Source organism: Haplochromis burtoni, unplaced genomic scaffold, assembly GCF_018398535.1.
Source record: "Haplochromis burtoni strain Fernald_Lab_line unplaced genomic scaffold, NCSU_Asbu1 Contig_24, whole genome shotgun sequence".
Taxonomy (NCBI): Eukaryota; Metazoa; Chordata; class Actinopteri; order Cichliformes; family Cichlidae; genus Haplochromis; species Haplochromis burtoni.
In genome coordinates, this window is record NW_024582385.1 from 3327063 (window position 1) to 3345232 (window position 18170).

At 41.5% G+C, this 18170-nt stretch overlaps 1 protein-coding gene across 9 annotated transcripts in view; it reads left to right on the plus strand.

Annotated features, from left to right (window-relative positions):
- Positions 1 to 831: 831 nt before the first annotated feature.
- The window catches only part of LOC102307010 (phosphatidylinositol-binding clathrin assembly protein), a 33847-nt gene continuing 16508 nt past the window's right edge, over positions 832 to 18170 (plus strand). For 5 of the 9 annotated variants that reach the window (XM_042218863.1, XM_042218866.1, XM_042218868.1 and 2 more), the window contains exons 1-13: positions 832 to 940; positions 1126 to 1338; positions 7392 to 7534; positions 8899 to 8974; positions 9060 to 9162; positions 9853 to 9946; positions 11829 to 11940; positions 13706 to 13812; positions 13923 to 13964; positions 16344 to 16355; positions 16525 to 16610; positions 16801 to 16924; positions 17844 to 17974. In XM_042218863.1, the coding sequence (XP_042074797.1) occupies positions 1209 to 1338; positions 7392 to 7534; positions 8899 to 8974; positions 9060 to 9162; positions 9853 to 9946; positions 11829 to 11940; positions 13706 to 13812; positions 13923 to 13964; positions 16344 to 16355; positions 16525 to 16610; positions 16801 to 16924; positions 17844 to 17974 (1160 nt within the window). In that variant the 5' untranslated portion in view covers positions 832 to 940; positions 1126 to 1208. Of the gene's footprint in view, positions 959 to 1125; positions 1339 to 7391; positions 7535 to 8898; positions 8975 to 9059; positions 9163 to 9852; positions 9947 to 11828; positions 11941 to 13705; positions 13813 to 13922; positions 13965 to 16343; positions 16356 to 16524; positions 16611 to 16800; positions 16925 to 17843; positions 17975 to 18170 lie in introns of all 9 variants that reach the window. The other 4 variants (XM_042218867.1, XM_042218871.1, XM_042218870.1 and 1 more) reach the window with 2 other exon arrangements.

Here is an 18170-nt window from a genome sequence, read left to right on the forward strand (position 1 = left end):
AAATTATTTAAAATTATTTATGACATATGACGTATTTAGTTGATTAATTTTGGCACAGTTGGCACTCCATATTTTTACGCTAAAATAAAAGTTTGAACTGAATCTTTATTTATGGTTTAAAAGGGCACTGTGTATCAATGTAGAAAACAATATCCTTATAGTTTGATATTTAGTGGTATTGCTCATTGTTGAGTATATTGTTCTGTTTGTTTTCTTGTTATGTGCAAAATATTGTCATAGTGTAATTTTGGTTGCCTACTTGTATTATCACAGATAGGGGGCAGGTATCAATAAGAATTTATTCTTCTTCCTGCTCCTTTTCATGCATGGAAACAGTGTTACTTTAATTGAAAGGAAGGTTGTGTATGGGAATGCATTACTGCTGTACCATGTGTGAAACAAAAAAATAAAATAAAATAAATATTAATTTAATTGAAACTGAATTGATTCATAATCGTTAGCTTCATAGCATAAGTGCCTAAGTCATTTTTTTGTGTTTTGTGTTTCAGACGGACAGGATGATGCAGCAGTGGTAGGGGAGTAAAGTTAGGCAAAAATCTCAATTTGACCAAAAAATGACTTAGGCACTTATGCTATGAAGCTAACGATATAATATACATTAGCTTACTTAACAAATCGAGACTCGAATTGAAAGCCCGCATGGTAGTCCATTTGCACTACTTTATTTCTTTTAGAGCTGTTCTGTTGATCGCTTTGTAAAGACTAAATTCAAATAACACTGAAGACATAAAATGTTAGTGGTATTTCATCGTTGTGCTTTTATTTTTTTTTCCTGAAAATTAGGCTACACTTATTGTGAAAAATGTAACCGGAAGTAACTTCTACTTTCATTTAGTCCATCTGGCGACGACATGTGAGTTGACTTGAACAGGAAGAGGAAAAAACGGCTACAGACGTACCGGAGCGAGTAAAAGGCAGGGTGCGTATCACACCGTTAGTAAGTGCCAGGCTTTTATTTGTCGCTGCACATTCAGTTCGTGTTTTTAAGCTGTGTGAATAATTTATCTGTAGTCGGTTGGATAGCTAGCTAGCTTATGAGATCAATTTAACGGCTGCCGTCTTCTCATCACTTCTTCTCTGTCTGGTTGTTTCCTGTGTTGTCAGGTGGAACAGAACCTTTGAAGAATCTAAGCCAGTCTGCTGAGACGTTTTTAACAGCAAGAAGAGTTTGTTGGAGCCGATACAGAATGTCCGGACAGAGCATTACTGACAGGATCACGGCCGCTCAGCACAGCGTCACCGGCTCGGCGATTTCGAAAACTGTCTGCAAGGCAACCACTCATGAAATAATGGGGCCAAAGAAGAAGCACTTGAACTGTAAGTTTCGTTTCCCTGTTTAGAAAAGTTGCACATTTCCTTCCCATTTTTTCGGTTAATATTGGATTTGAGCGCTGTGTCTGTGGGGCCTGCACATACTGTAACGCTATAATCACAGGGCCAGACGGTGGTTTTACGAGTTTCAGGAAACTTTCGAGAAAAGTAAACCCACCGTGTTTGATGTAAGTAGGGATCTGTACTGTAAGCTTCATACAACTGTATTTACCAGCAGGATGTTATTGCCCACACTTTAACTCCACCTGCAAAGAACTCGCCGAGTAGCTTTAGAAAATTTAACCCGCCTGTTCCACGTGAGGCTAAAAGGCTCAAATCTGTGTCATTCTTTTGAAATACATGATGGGACTTTGGGTCAACAACCAACATCCAGAAAGGCTCTAATGTCACAGAGCTCGTTCTTTTATACAGAACACACACAGGCTGGACTTTGATATCCACAGTCACAATCATTTACAGCTCTGTACAACATGCTGTGTAGCTGACTCTGCTCTTATTCCTGGAAGCAGCTTCATGGTTATCGACTTTACAACTTTACCAAGAGTTGGTAAATGCAGATTACTTTCAGCACAGCTTACCTCGTGCGTTGTTAATGAATACAGAAAGTATTCCTCCACAATAAGCCTACTGAAAGCTGCTTTCTGGGTTCTGTTGGTGGTGTTTGTTTTAAGTTACTGAAAGAAACTTTTTTATTTTTTAAACAATTATCTTTACTATATATCATGGCAGAATGATCTGCATCAAAAAGTACATTTTAAACTAGGGCTGCCACAAACGATTATTTTGATAGTCAACTAGTCACCGATGATTTTTGCGATTAGTCTGCAAGGCTACATGTATGTTTCCCGTCCAATGGACCATGCATCCATTGGATGGGAAACGTACAGCTTCTTGCACCAGCATGTGTCTGCTCTCATATAACTATCATTAGCTTACAGCTTGAAGTGTTTAAGGTATGTGCTAACTAAAATTAAGACAGATGATTAGTTTATTACACTTAATTAAAAATTTGCAGATTGACTCGGTGGAGTTTAATAAACTCAGTCGGCTGCTCTTGCTGTCTAATATAACAGGACCAATGTTCCCTCTAAGCTGCGCAATGCTGGCCGTCTCTGCGCACAGAAATCTGCGTTGCGCACAAAAAAAAAATCTAACCTGAATTGAAAATTAAAAAAACTTTAACAATTCTGTTCTGCAGTGTTGAGTCAGTGACTGGCTGCTCCCGTATGGGATAGAACGATGCCACCTTATCCCACAGTCCAGCCAATGATGCGATTCACATTCGTATATACGCAGCTAATCAACGTCGCTGACAGGCTATGACAGCGTCCTTATGTGCCGGTGTTTTAGCAAAGCGGCTGATGTGGAGTGAAGCCACGTTAATGACAACGTGTACAACCATTGGAGATGTGAGCAGGACAGACGGAACAACTGACGGACAAAGTGTGGACTTTATACCAGTTTTTAAATTGTGTTGATCGGCCACGTAAAACCAGAGTTATGATAAAATATCTGCAATGTTTGGTTTTCTTCCTGAATACTGTCGTTGTTTATATTTACTGCAGGAAGAAACGGTAAAAACGCCGTTTTATAAGGAAAACGCTCGAAAGCCTGTGAGCAAAACGGCCCCCCTCCCCCAGCCTTTCCTATTGGTGGAAAAATGATATGGCAACATGGCATTTAGTTGTTCAGGAAGGGGGACGTTTTAGGAGTGACGGCGTGTTTTGAGAGATTTGAGACGTTTAGCACAAATCTTGTGTAGTGAGTGTGTAGTGAGTGTGTAGTGTGAGTGAGTGTAGTAGTTGTAGTGTGTGAGTGTAGTCAATAGTTTTGTTGTGTGTCAGAACAATGAGGCGACTGCTGAAGTGTTACAGGTGTTACAGCAGTGACACATCTGCTGCTGTCAGGCCTGCAGGTATCAGGCTGTTGTTCTCCTTCATCTCATAGTGGACAGAAATTATTTTTTGGAGCGGCACAAATAATTTGTGTGGCATCAGATTTGATGCAGAACAGCTGATTGTTCTGTAAATAGTTTGAAATGTTTATTTAAAAGTTGGCTGCATTTTTAGGTAAACAGCTGCAAAAAACTTTGTTGTTTGCAAAACTCAGTTACTTTTTTGAAGAAGTAACTATATAATTAATTGCCCAACATTGGTCATATTTACTGTATTTGCAGACAGAGTTACAGACTCTCTCCCAGACCACAGACTCATAATACAAGTCAGAGCTTTATAAAAAAAAAAAGAAATGTTGTGTTTTCAAAATTGGAGTTCAAGTTATTTTTCCTTCCAATAGTGTTAACATGCTGACAGGTCATGAACAAGATTTTTAAATTTTCATTGTAAGTGGGCTAAAGCAGGTAATTAAAAGTAGTCTAACATAAACGCTGTAATTTGATTATTTTAATGGATGCTGGCGTGACCACAGTGACACATGTCTGCTGTTGCTCACAGTGGTCCAAGGGACGCTCAGGGAGTTTGTGTGTTCGCTCACACACAATTAGAGGGACGTTAACAGGACACTGGAGTAAACTCTCGACCGTCTCACACTTCTGTTTAATCAGTTTTCTGTTTGACGATTTATTCAGCTGTGTGAAAACCAAGGAGGAACCCACCCGATGGATTAATAAAGTTTTATTTTATCTAATCTAATCTAATAACTTTAATCTCAGCCAAACTGATTTACTCAGGAACAAATAAAACACTGAAAAAGCCAAACAATAACATTTTTAAGTTATCTAAGTGACTCATATATCATGTTTAACCTGAGTAGCGAAAGACGGGGTGGTTTGAAAACGATGTGCGGGAGTTGCTGTCTCTACCCTTGAACCCCCGGCTAGCTCGAGCAGCACTTTTGCAAATACGATATCTTGATAAACCTGAGCAGATATTTGATGTTTACACAGCTACATTCTCGCCTGAAAATATCTTAAAAGTTTATTTTGTGACTAGAAAGATTAATAAGAGTAAATTAAAACTTAGTAGCGCCGCCATTGTTGGAAACTGGAATTTGCAGCGCCGCGCTATGAATTCTGGGATATGGTGGGCCAAGAAGGACACACCCGACCCATCCTTCAAATTGGGGAAATAAGGATCGCATTTGCGGCCTGCGTTTGTCGGAGTCTACGAATTTCAGGCTTCTGGTCGCTGATGATGTATCGGCTACAGAATGCGACCAAAAATATTTATCACGATATACATTTGAAAATTTGCGATAACGATATAACTGACGATATAATTGACACTAGACAAAATACTTTACAACTCCTCAACTTTATTAGTGCAAAAAAACCCATCAATGTATTTTCACTTAAACAAGCAGCTGTTTTTTATGCTGCATTAAAGTTATATAAACATGTAACAGTGCAAATTCCTCGCTGACAGTTTAACCAAAAGGCATTTCCAGTGGAAACTGGCCGACACATCCTCAGCATAACCATGTATAATCATCCACAAAACTTAAAAAGAGGTTATACACACACAATACGGTAACATTATGTTGAAGCACAGTACGTATCACTCCGCGAGGCTCCGCCTACGATAGCCGTAAGCTCCAGACAATCCATCAAGCGGTGCGGCTTCGTAGCTCAGCAAAGTCGTACTGAAACATTTGACAGATTTTCGAGCGCCGTGCACATAAAATCGTTTCGAGGTCAGTAAACACAACCAGAGTTCATACATAAGGCACACGGGATTATAAGGGGCTCTGTCGACTTTCAGAAAAATCAAAGGATGATTTTAAGTGCGCCGTATTTTCCAAACAACACGGTAATAACGACGGCCCGCTAGCATGCGCTACCAAAAATAGTGCTTTGTTGTGTATCTGACGGACGAAAGCTAAACCAGTTCCACACCAGTGAAGCTGCAGCATTTTTACAAACCAGTTCTGGTTCATCGTTTCATTCAACGATCCGCTTTCGCCCTTCTTCATTCTCCGTCGCTGCCATGCTTTTTCCGCCATGTGCGTATGAAAACAAAGGCACTGCGCATGTGCGTTTTACCCATACTCTATCGCCATATTTCATTTTCTTATCGTTGCCCAACAGTATTACCGTGGACGGTATGATATGGCCCAGCCCTAAGATGTGGTTTAATTTAGTTAAATCTGCAAGCGTAGGAGAGATCTCGTCTGATCTCGGAAGCTAAGCAGGTACTGATCAGAAGGTTGGTGGTTCGATTCCTGGCTTCCCCCAGTCTGCATGCCAAATATCCTTGGGCAAGATACTAACCCCAAGTTGCTTTCCGATGCATTGATTGGAGAGCAACTCCATCCTCATCGGAGTATCAAAATGTCACACATATCTGTAGCAAAAAGTCATCTTTCAGAAAAACTACTGCAACTTCCATTTAAGAGTCAGTGTGTGTGAATGTTAGGTAGAAAGCACCAAGGAAAATGTGGTTGTGCGAATGGGAGTGAGTGGGTGAAAGCACAAGTTGTGTAAAGCGCTTTAAGTGCTCAAGATTGAGTAGAAAAGCGCTATAAGAACCATCTACCATGTGCCATACCTAAATATTTAATATTTCCAGATTGCAGTGGGGCAGAAGAAGGATTATGGAAGGAGCAGTTAATCAGAAGTACTGCAGATTTTAACCAGTTTATTGAATAATTTGAAACTCTTGCTAAAGAGTTTATTAGAGTGATTACCTCAGAGAGATTGGTTTGTGAGTGCTGGAGAAAAAGCAACACATCATCCGCATAAAGAGGGATGATCACTGCAGCCTGTCTAACTGCTGCTGCAGGTGGTTGGATAAAAACTGCAAACAGTGACGGGGAGAGTGGGCGTCCCTGGCTGGTGGGCGTCCCTGGCTGGTGGGCGTCCCTGGCTGGTGCCCCTCAGGAGACAGAAGCTGGAGGATGTTTGGTCGTTTGTTCTGAAACAAGCTGTTGGGGAATTATATCATATTTTTAACCAGTTAATGAAAGAGGTTCAAAACCAAATTTGTGTGAAGTTGCAAATAAAAGTTTCCAGTTAACTCTGTCAAACACTTTTTCTGCATCTAGAAACAATACTGTGGTTTCAGTGTTTTTTCAGCATGAACAGTCAATCAAATTAAGTCATCTACGTGTATTTGTTGATGAGTGCTACCTTTTATGAAGCCAGTTTGGTCAGGATGAGTTATGAGGGGGGTTCTCTTCTCTGATCTCAGAGCTTTGCAGATTATTTTAAGGTCTACATTAATAAGGGATATTGGACGATAGCTGGTAGTAAACACAGGGTCTCTGCCTGGTTTTAGCAGGAGATTCATGTTTGGTGGACGTCTGTCATTTTCCTTGGTTTCTGCAGCACTCTGTGGAATAATGGTGCCAGAATTGTCCAGAATTCTGCTGGAAAGCCGTCTGGACCTGGAGCCTTACTGTTGGGCAAACTTATCAGGGCTTCCTGCAGCTCACCTGCTGTCAGCAGTGAGTCCAGTGCCATTGCCTGACTGTCTGGTAGTTTTGGAAAAGTTATGTTGTCAAGAAACTGATCAACTTTGTTTTTTGATGAAGTTATCTGTTGTGAATATAAAGTTTTGTAAAAGTCCCTGAAAGTGATGTTTATTCTTTCAGGATCTTAGACGGTGTTGCCTGATAAATGTTTAATCGCATCACAGTCGTTTCTTCTTTATTCTTAACTGGTTTGCTAGAAACCGGATTTACTACCATGTTGAACATTTTGAAAGTGAAGTCTTTGTACTAGAAATTGTTTTGTTTTTTTTTTCTTTTAATTAAAGTTTTGCATTACAAACTTGTTTCAGTATTCAGCTACTGCATTTCGTTGCCTTGTACTTGTAACATGCGAAATGACAATAAAGTTGAATTGTGTTCAGTATTTCCTGTTCCTGGTGGGACATGTCGGCTTCTCTAAAGATTTGATGATTTCTTCTAATTCCTGAATATGTTTGTTTTCTTTTTAACGTGATGAGAATGAAATGATTTTAGCTCTCATCACAGCTGTCCTGCTTCCCAGAGAACAGACTGATGTCTCAGGCAGGTCATTATTGCCTCAGTATGACTTCGGCTCATCTTTTCCCACTTTGCATTTTTCACTCCTGCAGACTTGATTCAGTGCACCAACGAGATGAATGTGAACATCCCTCAGCTGGCTGATACCCTGTTTGAGCGGACTGCCAGCACCAGCTGGGTGGTTGTCTTCAAGTCTCTCACCACTACACACCATCTGATGGTCTATGGCAATGAGGTCAGCAAGCGGACATGAAACACTACAAATTTACACCACGGAGCCCTGAACCGCCATAGCTTCAACACCGTCTGTGAACACTGGTTTAAGAAATGGGTGTTTAAAGTATTTACGACATGTTTAGCGCCATCTTGTGCCAAAACAGAATATGAGGTCAACAGGTTGGTTAGTGGCAGCTAATAGGCTAACATTAGGTATGCTAAATAATTAGTAAGGTAACCAGTAACTAAGTGGAAAACGAGGCTCCTCGCCGCAACAATGAGCTTTATGTGAAGAAACCGAGAACATACCGTCTGCTTTCACTGTCTTTAGCACTAACTGGTTCTGGTTGTTTGGCTAGCTGCACTGAAACAGGAAGTGTAATGTTTGTATTTGTAAAGCACTTAATAAAGGAGGACCGCCAAGCTGCGTGAGACACTCTGACCTTTCCTCTGAGTTGTGATGCACTGAGTGGCATAAACAGCTGATGTCCACAAGATGCGATCTATGCAATAAAAACGGGTTCCTACATGCGCATCACGCGCAAACATAAATGTTTCTGGACGTTTCAGTGGGAGAAACGTTTCATCATCATCCAGGTGACTTCCTCAGTCTCAGCTGACTGCAGGTTTCAACCTTATAGCAGGACATTTGCACAATAACTGAAACCAGCAGCAGTGCAGTCAGCTGAGACTGGAGAAGTCACCTGGATGATGATGCAATGTTTAAGTAAGTAAGTAAAATTTATTTATATAGCACATTTCACAGATAAAAATCACAAAGTGCTTTACAATAAGATCAGACACAAGTTAAAACGTCCACGTGGACAGAATCAACCTTTGGGGATTTACTTACCTGGAGGATCGAGCATCAAGACCTCTATTAGACCGCTTTTTAGTTTTAGTGTCCTTTTTTTGGTTCCGTTACTAGTTAGCTACCATAAACTAATCTAAGTATATGAGCCCCAACCAATCAACCCGGTGCTGTTACGTTCTGTACTGGTACAAGATGGCGCTAAACATGTTCTTAATCACAAGTGTCCAACTGCAGGCCTCGAGGGCCGGTGTCCTGCAGGTTTTAGATGTGTCCTTGGTCCAACACAGCTGACTCAAATGACCTCCTCAACATGTGCTGAAGTCCTCCAGAGGCCTGCTAACAAACTAATCGTGTGAGTCAGGCGTGTTGACCCACGGTTATATCTAAAACCTGCAGGACGCCGGCCCTCAAGGCCTGCAGTTGGACGCCCCTGGTATAAAAGCTTTAAACAGTTCATAGTTAATCCAGCTTCACAGACAGTTAAATCTGTGACAGGCTTTGAGTATCTGTGGGCGTGCAGCGCTGCTGCAGACATTCATGGTTCATAATATGTGGTGTTTTTTTTGCAGAGATTTATACAATATCTGGCTTCAAGAAACACACTTTTTAACCTCAGCAACTTTTTGGACAGAAGTGGCCTACAAGGTATCTCACAAACATCCACGACAGCCACGTTTCCCTGCGATACGCCGTCTATACTCACTCGTCTCTTCTCTGGTTTCTAACGTAGGCTACGATATGTCAACGTTCATCAGGAGGTACAGCCGCTACCTGAATGAGAAGGCTGTCTCCTACAGACAAGTCGCATTTGACTTCACTAAAGTGAAAAGAGGGTAAGGTTCATGTTTCTCACTGACTCGTGTTCGTCCTTTCTTACACCTGAGCCCCAAAGCTTGAATTTCTTGTTCAGGTGATCGTGTGTGACACTCCGGGGTGATATTGAAAATATCGTTGCACTACTTTTGTTTCCTTGTGACAGTTTTGTTAAAGTTGCAGAAAGCAACATATAACTTCTGCAGCTCTGTTTGAGGAAAGCCGAGTTCCTGGTTTTGCTTCACTTCACCATTTTAAAGGCAAGATATTTCCAAATAGCAGCGTTAGCATCTTTTTGTGAATTTGATTATCTTTCTTATTTTATTTCATAATTTGTCATATTGGGCCTGATTTTACTGATTAGTTTGCATCAAATGCAGCTGTAGTCATAATTTTACTTCACTCCGTAGGACAGCTGCACGTCTCAGTGTCGGACTCTAAATTAAATTACATATAACTTCATTAATTCTTCATTAATATTTCTATTGTGACGTTTGCAGTCTTGACATCCTTTAGATAGTAGAGACGTATCTGCTGGCTAATGATGTTCATTTCAAAAGTGCCAACTTGGCAGACGATCCACACAAAAAGACTTAAATGAACATTAATTATCCAGACCTCTAACCCACAGCAAAGAAACGATTATTACCATGGGTGACAGTAAAATTAAAATACGTTAAAATAATGATGCTTTCTCTTTGCTTTCACAGGCCTGATGGAGTCATGAGGACCATGAACACAGAGAAACTCCTTAAAACCGTTTCTGTCATTCAGACTCAGATGGATGTGTTGCTTGATTTCAATGTGAGTGCTCGGCATCGTCAGACGTCTCAGCACAAGTAACTTACAGTGATGGGAATAACAGCGTAAACGTTTCAGTAACCAGTAATCGAACAACGCTGTTACTGTTACCGACAAGAAAAAGTGGTGCGGACATGTTACTGTGTTTCCACACACAGACGGTTGGCGCTGTCATCAGCTTATTGCGAAACAATCGCACGAGTGCTGCTGATTGGCTGAGGAAGAAGAAAACAGTCCTAGTAAATCAATCACATGACCAGTTTAAGATGACATAGCGACAAGATGCTGATGTCGACCCAAGAAAACCCAGAGTATCAATTTCTGTGTTAAAAGTGTCGACTTTATACCAGTTTTTAAATTGTTGATCGGCCACGAAAAACCAGAGTTATAATAAAATAATATATACGCCATGTTTTCTCCTGAATAATCGAACACTGGAGTTTACTGTGGGAAGCGCTCAAATGACCTCTCTGCTTGTGAGCAAAAACAAAACCCCCCAAAACCCCCCTTTCCTGTTTGTGGAAAATATACCATGTCCACCAATCAAAAAATGGCATTTGGTTGTTTGGGAAGAGGGCAAAGTTTTAGGAGTGACGGCGGTGAGAGAGAGAGAGATTTGTGACATTTAGTGTTGTAGTGTAGTGGATAGTGTTGTTGTGTGTGTCAGAACAATGAGGCGACTGCTGAAGGTCACAGCTGCTGCCGAAAAGCCACCAAACAGTGTAAACGCTGTCTGCAGGTGGAAACAGGAGCAGCGACACACCTGCTGCTGTCAGGCCTGCAGGTATCAGCCTGTGATCTGCTTTTTTATCTTACAGTGGGCAGAAATTATTTTTGGGAGGGGCACAAATAGATTGTGTGGCATCTTATTTGATGCAGAACAGCTGATTGTTCTGTAAATAGTTTCTGTGGTTATAAAAAAACAGCTTGGCTGCATTTTAGGTAAATAGCTGCATATAACTTTGTTGTTTGTAAAACCTGTGCATAGGTTTATATTTGCATTTCAAGTTAAGAGAATGATTTTTAAACATGTTTGTGGTTGTTACAGTAAAAACATAACTTTTTCTACTCTGATTTTATATTTTGTGTCTGGTTTCAGATCAGCTGTGCTGATACAGTATGTCAAATGAAAAAATAACTGTAAATTCAGACGTGTGAGGTTGTGCTGAAAAGAACGGCACCAAACAAAACAAGGCAGGATAAATCGTTTTTAAAGGTGAAATGACAAGTAGTCAAAAACACCCTCGACCACAGAGGGTTGAACATTTTTTAAAGTAACGCAGTAGTTACTTTTCCTAGAATTTAGTTACTTTTATAATAACTCTGTTACTAACTCAGAGATACTTTTTTTGAAGAAGTAACTATTTACTATTACTAATTACTTTTTCTAAGTAACTCGAGCCTTTCTTGTTTGTTTGTTAGCCCGTTGGCCCGGTGGTGGGCGTGTTTTATAAGCGCTCTTTACATGGCTTTAACTTTGTTACCGTTTTAGACCAAATTAAGGCAAAAATGGTTTTGAAAGAAGAGAAGACGAACTTTACTGGGCAGCACAAAGTACTGCTGTCTGAAAAAGCAGCACTGCCTCGATCTTACCACATGCGCCACACATTATCATTACTCCTCAACCATTTTTACAGAAAATTCAAATGGTTCATGAAAGATGAGAATCAGTTTGTTTTGGCACAATTATAAAATAAGTGCAGGTGAGGTTGATTCTGTTTACCTGGACGTTTCGTCACTCATCCAAGTGACTCCTTCGAGACTGAAGCAGTAAGGCTACGTTGAAATGAAGAGACTCACTCTTTGGGGATTTACTCACCTGGATGATTGAGCATGCATCGAGACGGTTAAACACGATGTTTTAACGCCGGCACCTCTCTTTTAGGTCAACGCCAATGAGCTGACAAACGGTGTGATCAACGCAGCCTTCATGCTTCTGTTTAAAGATGCAATCCGGCTGTTTGCGGCCTACAACGAGAGCATAATCAACCTCCTGGGTAAGGACAGGTTGTTTTTTGTCAGCCATGTCATCCTTTTATTTTACCTTTACAGGACCTTTTACTAGATGAGGCTCTCCACCTTAGTTTAGACATTTATACACAGCTTTAATTAACAAAGTTTTATGATGAATGTTTAGGAATTACAGCCGTTTTTACATATAATACCTTATTTTAAGAGGCGCAAAAGTAATTGGGCAGTTGAATGACATGAAGTTTAATGGTCTCCTTGTTATTGTATTGTATGACAGATTAGGGAGATAAAACATCTGGACGAGTTTCTAGTGTTGAATTCGTATTTGGTAGCTGTTGACTGGAAGTAATGGTTCCAGATACTCTACTGGTCAATAGATTAGAACAACCCAGTTTTTCCAGTTATTTATTTCTGTTCAAGTTGTTCAGATCCAATGAACAGCTTGAAATGGTAAAAAGGTAAGTGGGGACCTCCCAGAGGTTTTAAAAAAAAAAAAAAAGGTAAGGTTACCCAAAACTGAAAAATAATGCACATTTCAGAAAATGGCCTTTTTCAGGGAACAAAAACAGGTTAACAATTTAAAGCTGCTCTGCAACAGTGGAGGTTGATCCAGCCTTGAAAGCTGGTGCTGCTAAGTCCTACAGCTGTTCCAACCTCTCTGGATTACTCCCAGCCCCTCTGTCTGCATAAAAGCAAAAAAGGCGATTAACAGTAGAAGACAGACCATCGTAACACTTATAAATGTAGGTCTGTCCTACAGAGAAACTGCAAAGAAAGTCAAGGCGTGAGTCCAGCTTCCTTCAAACTGTGACAGGAAGAGGTCTGCAGACCCAACGACACGACTGAATCGGACACACGTTCCTGAGAGTTAACAGCTGTGTGATGGCGGCTCACAGGACATCAGCTTCAAGCAGCTTCATAGTGGTCGTAGTGAGAAAGTCTCAGTTTCAGCTGTGAGGAGAAACTTCGAGCTGCAGGTTTAAGAGGACGAGCTGCAGCAAGAAAGCCAGACGTCAGAATAAGACAGAGGCTCGTCTGGGCCATGAAACATTGGACTGCTGAAGACTGGAAGAAGGTTTCATGGACTGATGGATCAACATTTGAAATCTTCGGTTCATCATGCAGGATCTTTACTGTGGAGTAGGTGGAAGGATGGATCCACAGTGTGTGGCATCGACTGTCAAACATGGAGGAGGAAGTGTGACGGTCTCGGGCTGTTTGCTGATCCAGGGTCTGTGACTCGTACAGAGTGAGAGGCCCCCTGAACCAGAACAGCTCCACAGCACTCTGCAACTCCATGCAGGAGCCTCTGCAGCTCCATGCAGGAGCCTCTGCAGCTCCATGCAGGAGCCTCTGCTCAGTCAGAGGTTCATCCTACAGCAGGATAATGACCCAAACAGTCCAACTGTGCCAAGCTTGGAAACACGGAGTGTCCAGCACAGTCTCCAGACTCAAACCCCATCGAGCTGGTTTGGGATGAACTGGACAGAAGAGTGAACGCAAAGCAGCTACAAGGTCCACGTTTATGGAACGTCTGCAGCAGACATGGGAGAAGATTTGATTTCTGTTGCAGACAGAATGCAATAGAAATCATTCAGCATGTAGAAGAATGTAGAAAGTTATTACTGTTGTTGTTGCTATTATAAGACTTTGCAGGGACGGTTAATAGGGTGTGTTTTTTGATTTTTGTGGACCAAATCCTGATCCTCGACGATCACACCTCAGATATATCCTGCAGAAAAACTTTACCTGAAAATAAAGTGAATTTCTTTTTTTGTGTGTGATTAACAGAGAAATACTTTGACATGAAAAAAGTTCAATGCAAAGAAGGACTGGACCTCTACAAGAAGTTCCTTACACGAATGACAAGAATCTCAGAGTTCCTCAAAGTTGCAGAGGTAAGTCTTCTTTAGCCTGTCAGGGACTGCAAAGGAGCGTGTGATCACTGAGATCAGCTGGCTCTTGTTTCTGTCTGATTTTTAATACGTTTCGGTTTGTTTGCCTTCAGCAAGTTGGAATTGATCGAGGAGACATCCCAGACCTGTCTCAGGTGAGCCTTCACACACAAACAGTCATTTAGTGCAGCAGATAACAGGACTCGGCGCTGCGCTTTTTATTACAGCTTTTTCCTGAGTAAAAGGTGGAGAAATTAATAAAGCACATGTAACTGTGGAGCCACCAAAATTGAAAGTAGTTGGAGCAATTCACTAAAACTTGCAAACATATGTGGAAATACAGTATAATCTGTCACAGGTGTTTCATATATGAAGGTGAAATTTCACTCCAATGTTAAAGGTGATGTCACGAGATGACGCAGATAATGTTCTGAAGATTAATGAACAATAACATAAGATGATGAGAAAACTCCTCTGAAGACCATCAGGTGCAAGAAGCAGCCAAAGCTACACTGTGCTGCTGTTAGACAGAAGTTACAGGCTAACATACATGAGCGGCACATTTTCAAGAACACTCGCTGCATTATATGAGTGCAGTCACAGAAGTTTACAGTCGCAGCAGCATGATTGTAAATGATTGTACTTTTGTACAGTGATGCAGCAGTGGGCATGTTATTAAATGTGGCTGTTATTGTCCTTTCACAGCTGCTAACTCGCTGAAGCTTCTAACACCCACTGCTGTGCGCAGCTGTTGCATGTGTTGCATAGGGCTGGGCGATGTGGACCAAAAATCATATATCGATATTTTTTAGCTGAATGTCTATATGCAATATATCTTTACATGTTTTCTACCCATAAAGGAAAAACAGAGTTCTTAGTCAAAGCTACGTGTGCGAGATGTCACATGCACACTCATGTACAGCCGCAGATGCACTTGAAAAATGACTCGGATACAAATTATTGGTCTTTATTAAATAATAATTCTTCTTGAATAAAATACAGTGATGGTGTTTTTCAGCCTTTTCAGTGTCGGTGGGAACGTTGTAACCTGCATCCTTGAAGCCTGATGCTGTTGACAGATTAGTCTGGCACAAAATCAGGAAGACGTACGGTCGTTGGCATGTTCTCACTACAGTTTTATTGTCATTTGATATTTGATATCATATTTCTTTCTTATTTCAAATCAGCTGATTCAGTATTGCACTCAGCAGTGTCCAGATGAAGCCTGTTGTTGAGCTGTACCACCTCGACGACATTAGCCTCGTTTAAGCCAGGTTGTGAGAGCATCCTGCAGGGCTTCAGCTTTGTGCTGCCCGCTGTGGTCTGGAGACAGGCAGGTTTCAGTCCAGTCTTCCATGTATGGCTCACAGGTCCTGCTGGACCACATGTCATCAGTGTGAAGTGAGACACTTTGTTGAGCCGGGCAGCGAGCTTCTCGGTAACTTGAGTAAACATTTTTGGCAGCAACTCTCAAAGTATCTCTGACTGGTGTTTCAGCAGCTGTATGAAGCTGTTCCACAGTTGAGATGGAGACCATGTCTTCAGCGATGGTCACTGCTTTAGTAATGTCACTCTCCCTCCCATAATCCACGAGTGTGTGAGTTTTATAACGCCGTTTGTTTCAGGTGCAGGAGGCTGGCAGGACTTTGCGCTCTGAGATACAGCACGCACTTTATGGCGCTAGTGTAAATGGTGGAAAAGATGAGCAGTGCTCGAACCTTTTGTCAGGACGCTTTATTCTGCTGCTGACACTTTGAATCCAAACCATCTCCAAATATTCGACCAACCAGCTTCAATAGCTACCGTGTCCATCCTGTCGCCGCCTGCAGGTGAAGCAATGGGGGAGAGGCAAACGTGGACGAGAGAGCGGCTCCAAGTATAATTACAACACAACATAAATGATGTGGATATAAATAATATTGTCATGTCTTATATCTCGTATAAAAGTATACCCCCTGTGGTTCAGGGGGGTGGGAAGCTCATCTTGTAACCGGAAGGTTGCCGGTTCGATCCCCAGCTCTCTCTGTCCGTTGTGTTCTTGGGCAAGACACTTCACCCTACCGCCTACTGGTGCTGGCCTGAGGGGCCGATGGCGCGATATGTCAGTCTGCCCCAGGGCAGCTGTGGCTACAACCGTAGCCTCCACCAGTGTGTGAATGTGAGAGTGAATGAATAGTGGCATTGTAAAGCTCTATATAAATGCAATCCATTATTATTATAATTATTATTATTATTATTATATTAATACTTTTTAGAAACTCAGTCTATCGCCCAGTCCTAGTGCTGCACTTACAGACAGGCTCACACCCACTCATGAATGCATGTCATGCAGAAACTAACGGTGTGAATCCAGGCTGTCTTATTGGATATCAGACCAGCGACTTATGTTTAAAAGTAGCTTTATTTGCAGGTTTCGTTTTCTTTCTGCACCTACATTAAATCACAGTATGCTAGCTTTGCTCCACATGTGTTCCTAATATCTTGGCCACCTTTACTTTCTGTATTTCTCCTTTCTTCTGTTTCTCTTTCTTCAGTTTACAGTGTGTGTAAGTATCTGGCTTTTCTCTCTCCATCTCTGTATTCGAAGCTGTATTTTGACTCTTGGCAATTACACGGCTTGTTTTCATGCTTTTTTTTTTTTTTTCCTCTACACAAGATCCTGTCAGGTTTTCTTCAGCATTTGAAATTGAATATGTGTCATGACATTCATGTTAGGCCCCAAGCAGTCTGCTGGATGCCCTGGAGCAGCACTTGGCGTCTTTAGAGGGAAAGAAAGTCAAAGATTCAACAGCAGCCAGCAGGTAGGTCTGTTTCCTGGTCCCTGCTAGCCCAGTGTTTGCTTCAGCTATTTGATGGCTCGGCACTGACAGCGAAAACGTGCTTTCACCCGAGAATGAGATCAAAAAGCATTATGCATGCTAGTCAGGTTGTAAGACACTTGTATCTTGAAATAATTCTTGACCTTCTTCTCCTGTTTGTCCCGTGATTAAGAGCTAGCACCCTCTCCAGTGCTGTCTCTTCCCTGGCCAACACCGGCATGTCTTTCTCCAAAGTGGACGAGAGAGAAAAGCAGGCTGCCCTGGAGGAAGAGCAGGCTCGGCTCAAAACCCTGAAAGTACGTTTCAGCCTCACGTCTTAGATTCTCTTCTCCTTGATGCACGTGAGGCCAGAGAAGCAGCATCTGTAAGCATGTTGTGTAGGTCAGACGTTGGGAGAAATTTGCTTTGGGTTCGTCTGTAGCAGCGACCCAGTTTGGTAGCTTTGCCTGTACTGGGAGTCTGGTAGTATACCAGTAGTAGTACCTTATTACCCGCTGAGGAAATTATGGAAATTATTGTCTTATTATTAGTCATTCAATCCTGGTGGTGTTTGTGATGGGGCGTTTTTGCCTTTTGAAATGTTTGAATCTCTGTGACTGTATCACGATGCACCACAGCTGTAAAGGTTTACCTGCTGCGGCTGCTATAATTAGGGTAACAGTAGGTAGATGTACAAAAACAATTAGCAAAGCAAATATTATGTGTGTGGCAAAAGAAATGATCTCAAATGAAACTGAAAAATTAAATTAACATTTGATTTTGTAATGTTAGGAAGTTCATTCTGCAGGCGCGATGGTTGCAGGTTTCCATTGGGGAGCGTTTCAACAAGTGCACAAAAAATGATATTTTGTTTGTTTTTGTTTTGTTCGTGTTTCTGGTTCCTTATGACTTAATTAAAAAATACTTTGGACTTACACACAACAAAGTCTTATTGGGTGTAACAAACACCAAATTTTACTTGTGCTGTTTTAAAAAAGAAAGATCATTATTGTTTCATCATCAAAAAAATGTTTAAATTGTTTTGTTCCCATTTCGTCATCGGATGTCGTTTATAAGGATGACATATATGCATATTTGCGAGGCCTATTATAGGTTACAAGTAGTTTGGCTCTCCTGGGCTGCTTCTCTCACATTCTTCAAAAGAAACCCTGCAAAGACAAATTGTGTTTGGATCCAGATTAGCTTATGTTGCTAACACTCACATAATTATTTCAGGAACAGCGTCTGAAAGAGCTCCAAAAGACCCCCACTACAGCAACCACAGACTCCTCCCCCGTCTCTCTGGATGGGACCATAGACTCCGCCCCTGTTCTTGACCCCTTCTCAACCACCAACTCGACCAGCAGGTGAGGACATAACCTGTGTCTCCTACTTTTATAACCAGGAAAATAAAACAAACTGCACAAAATAACTTAATTTCATACAATCACACACCATGAGGGGGTGATCCCCGAATGCCTTAATCCCAGTCAGGGGCTGGGCAGAGGGGGAAAATTCATTACAAACAGGTACCAAAAGCCAACCGGCCCCAAGAACCGCCCA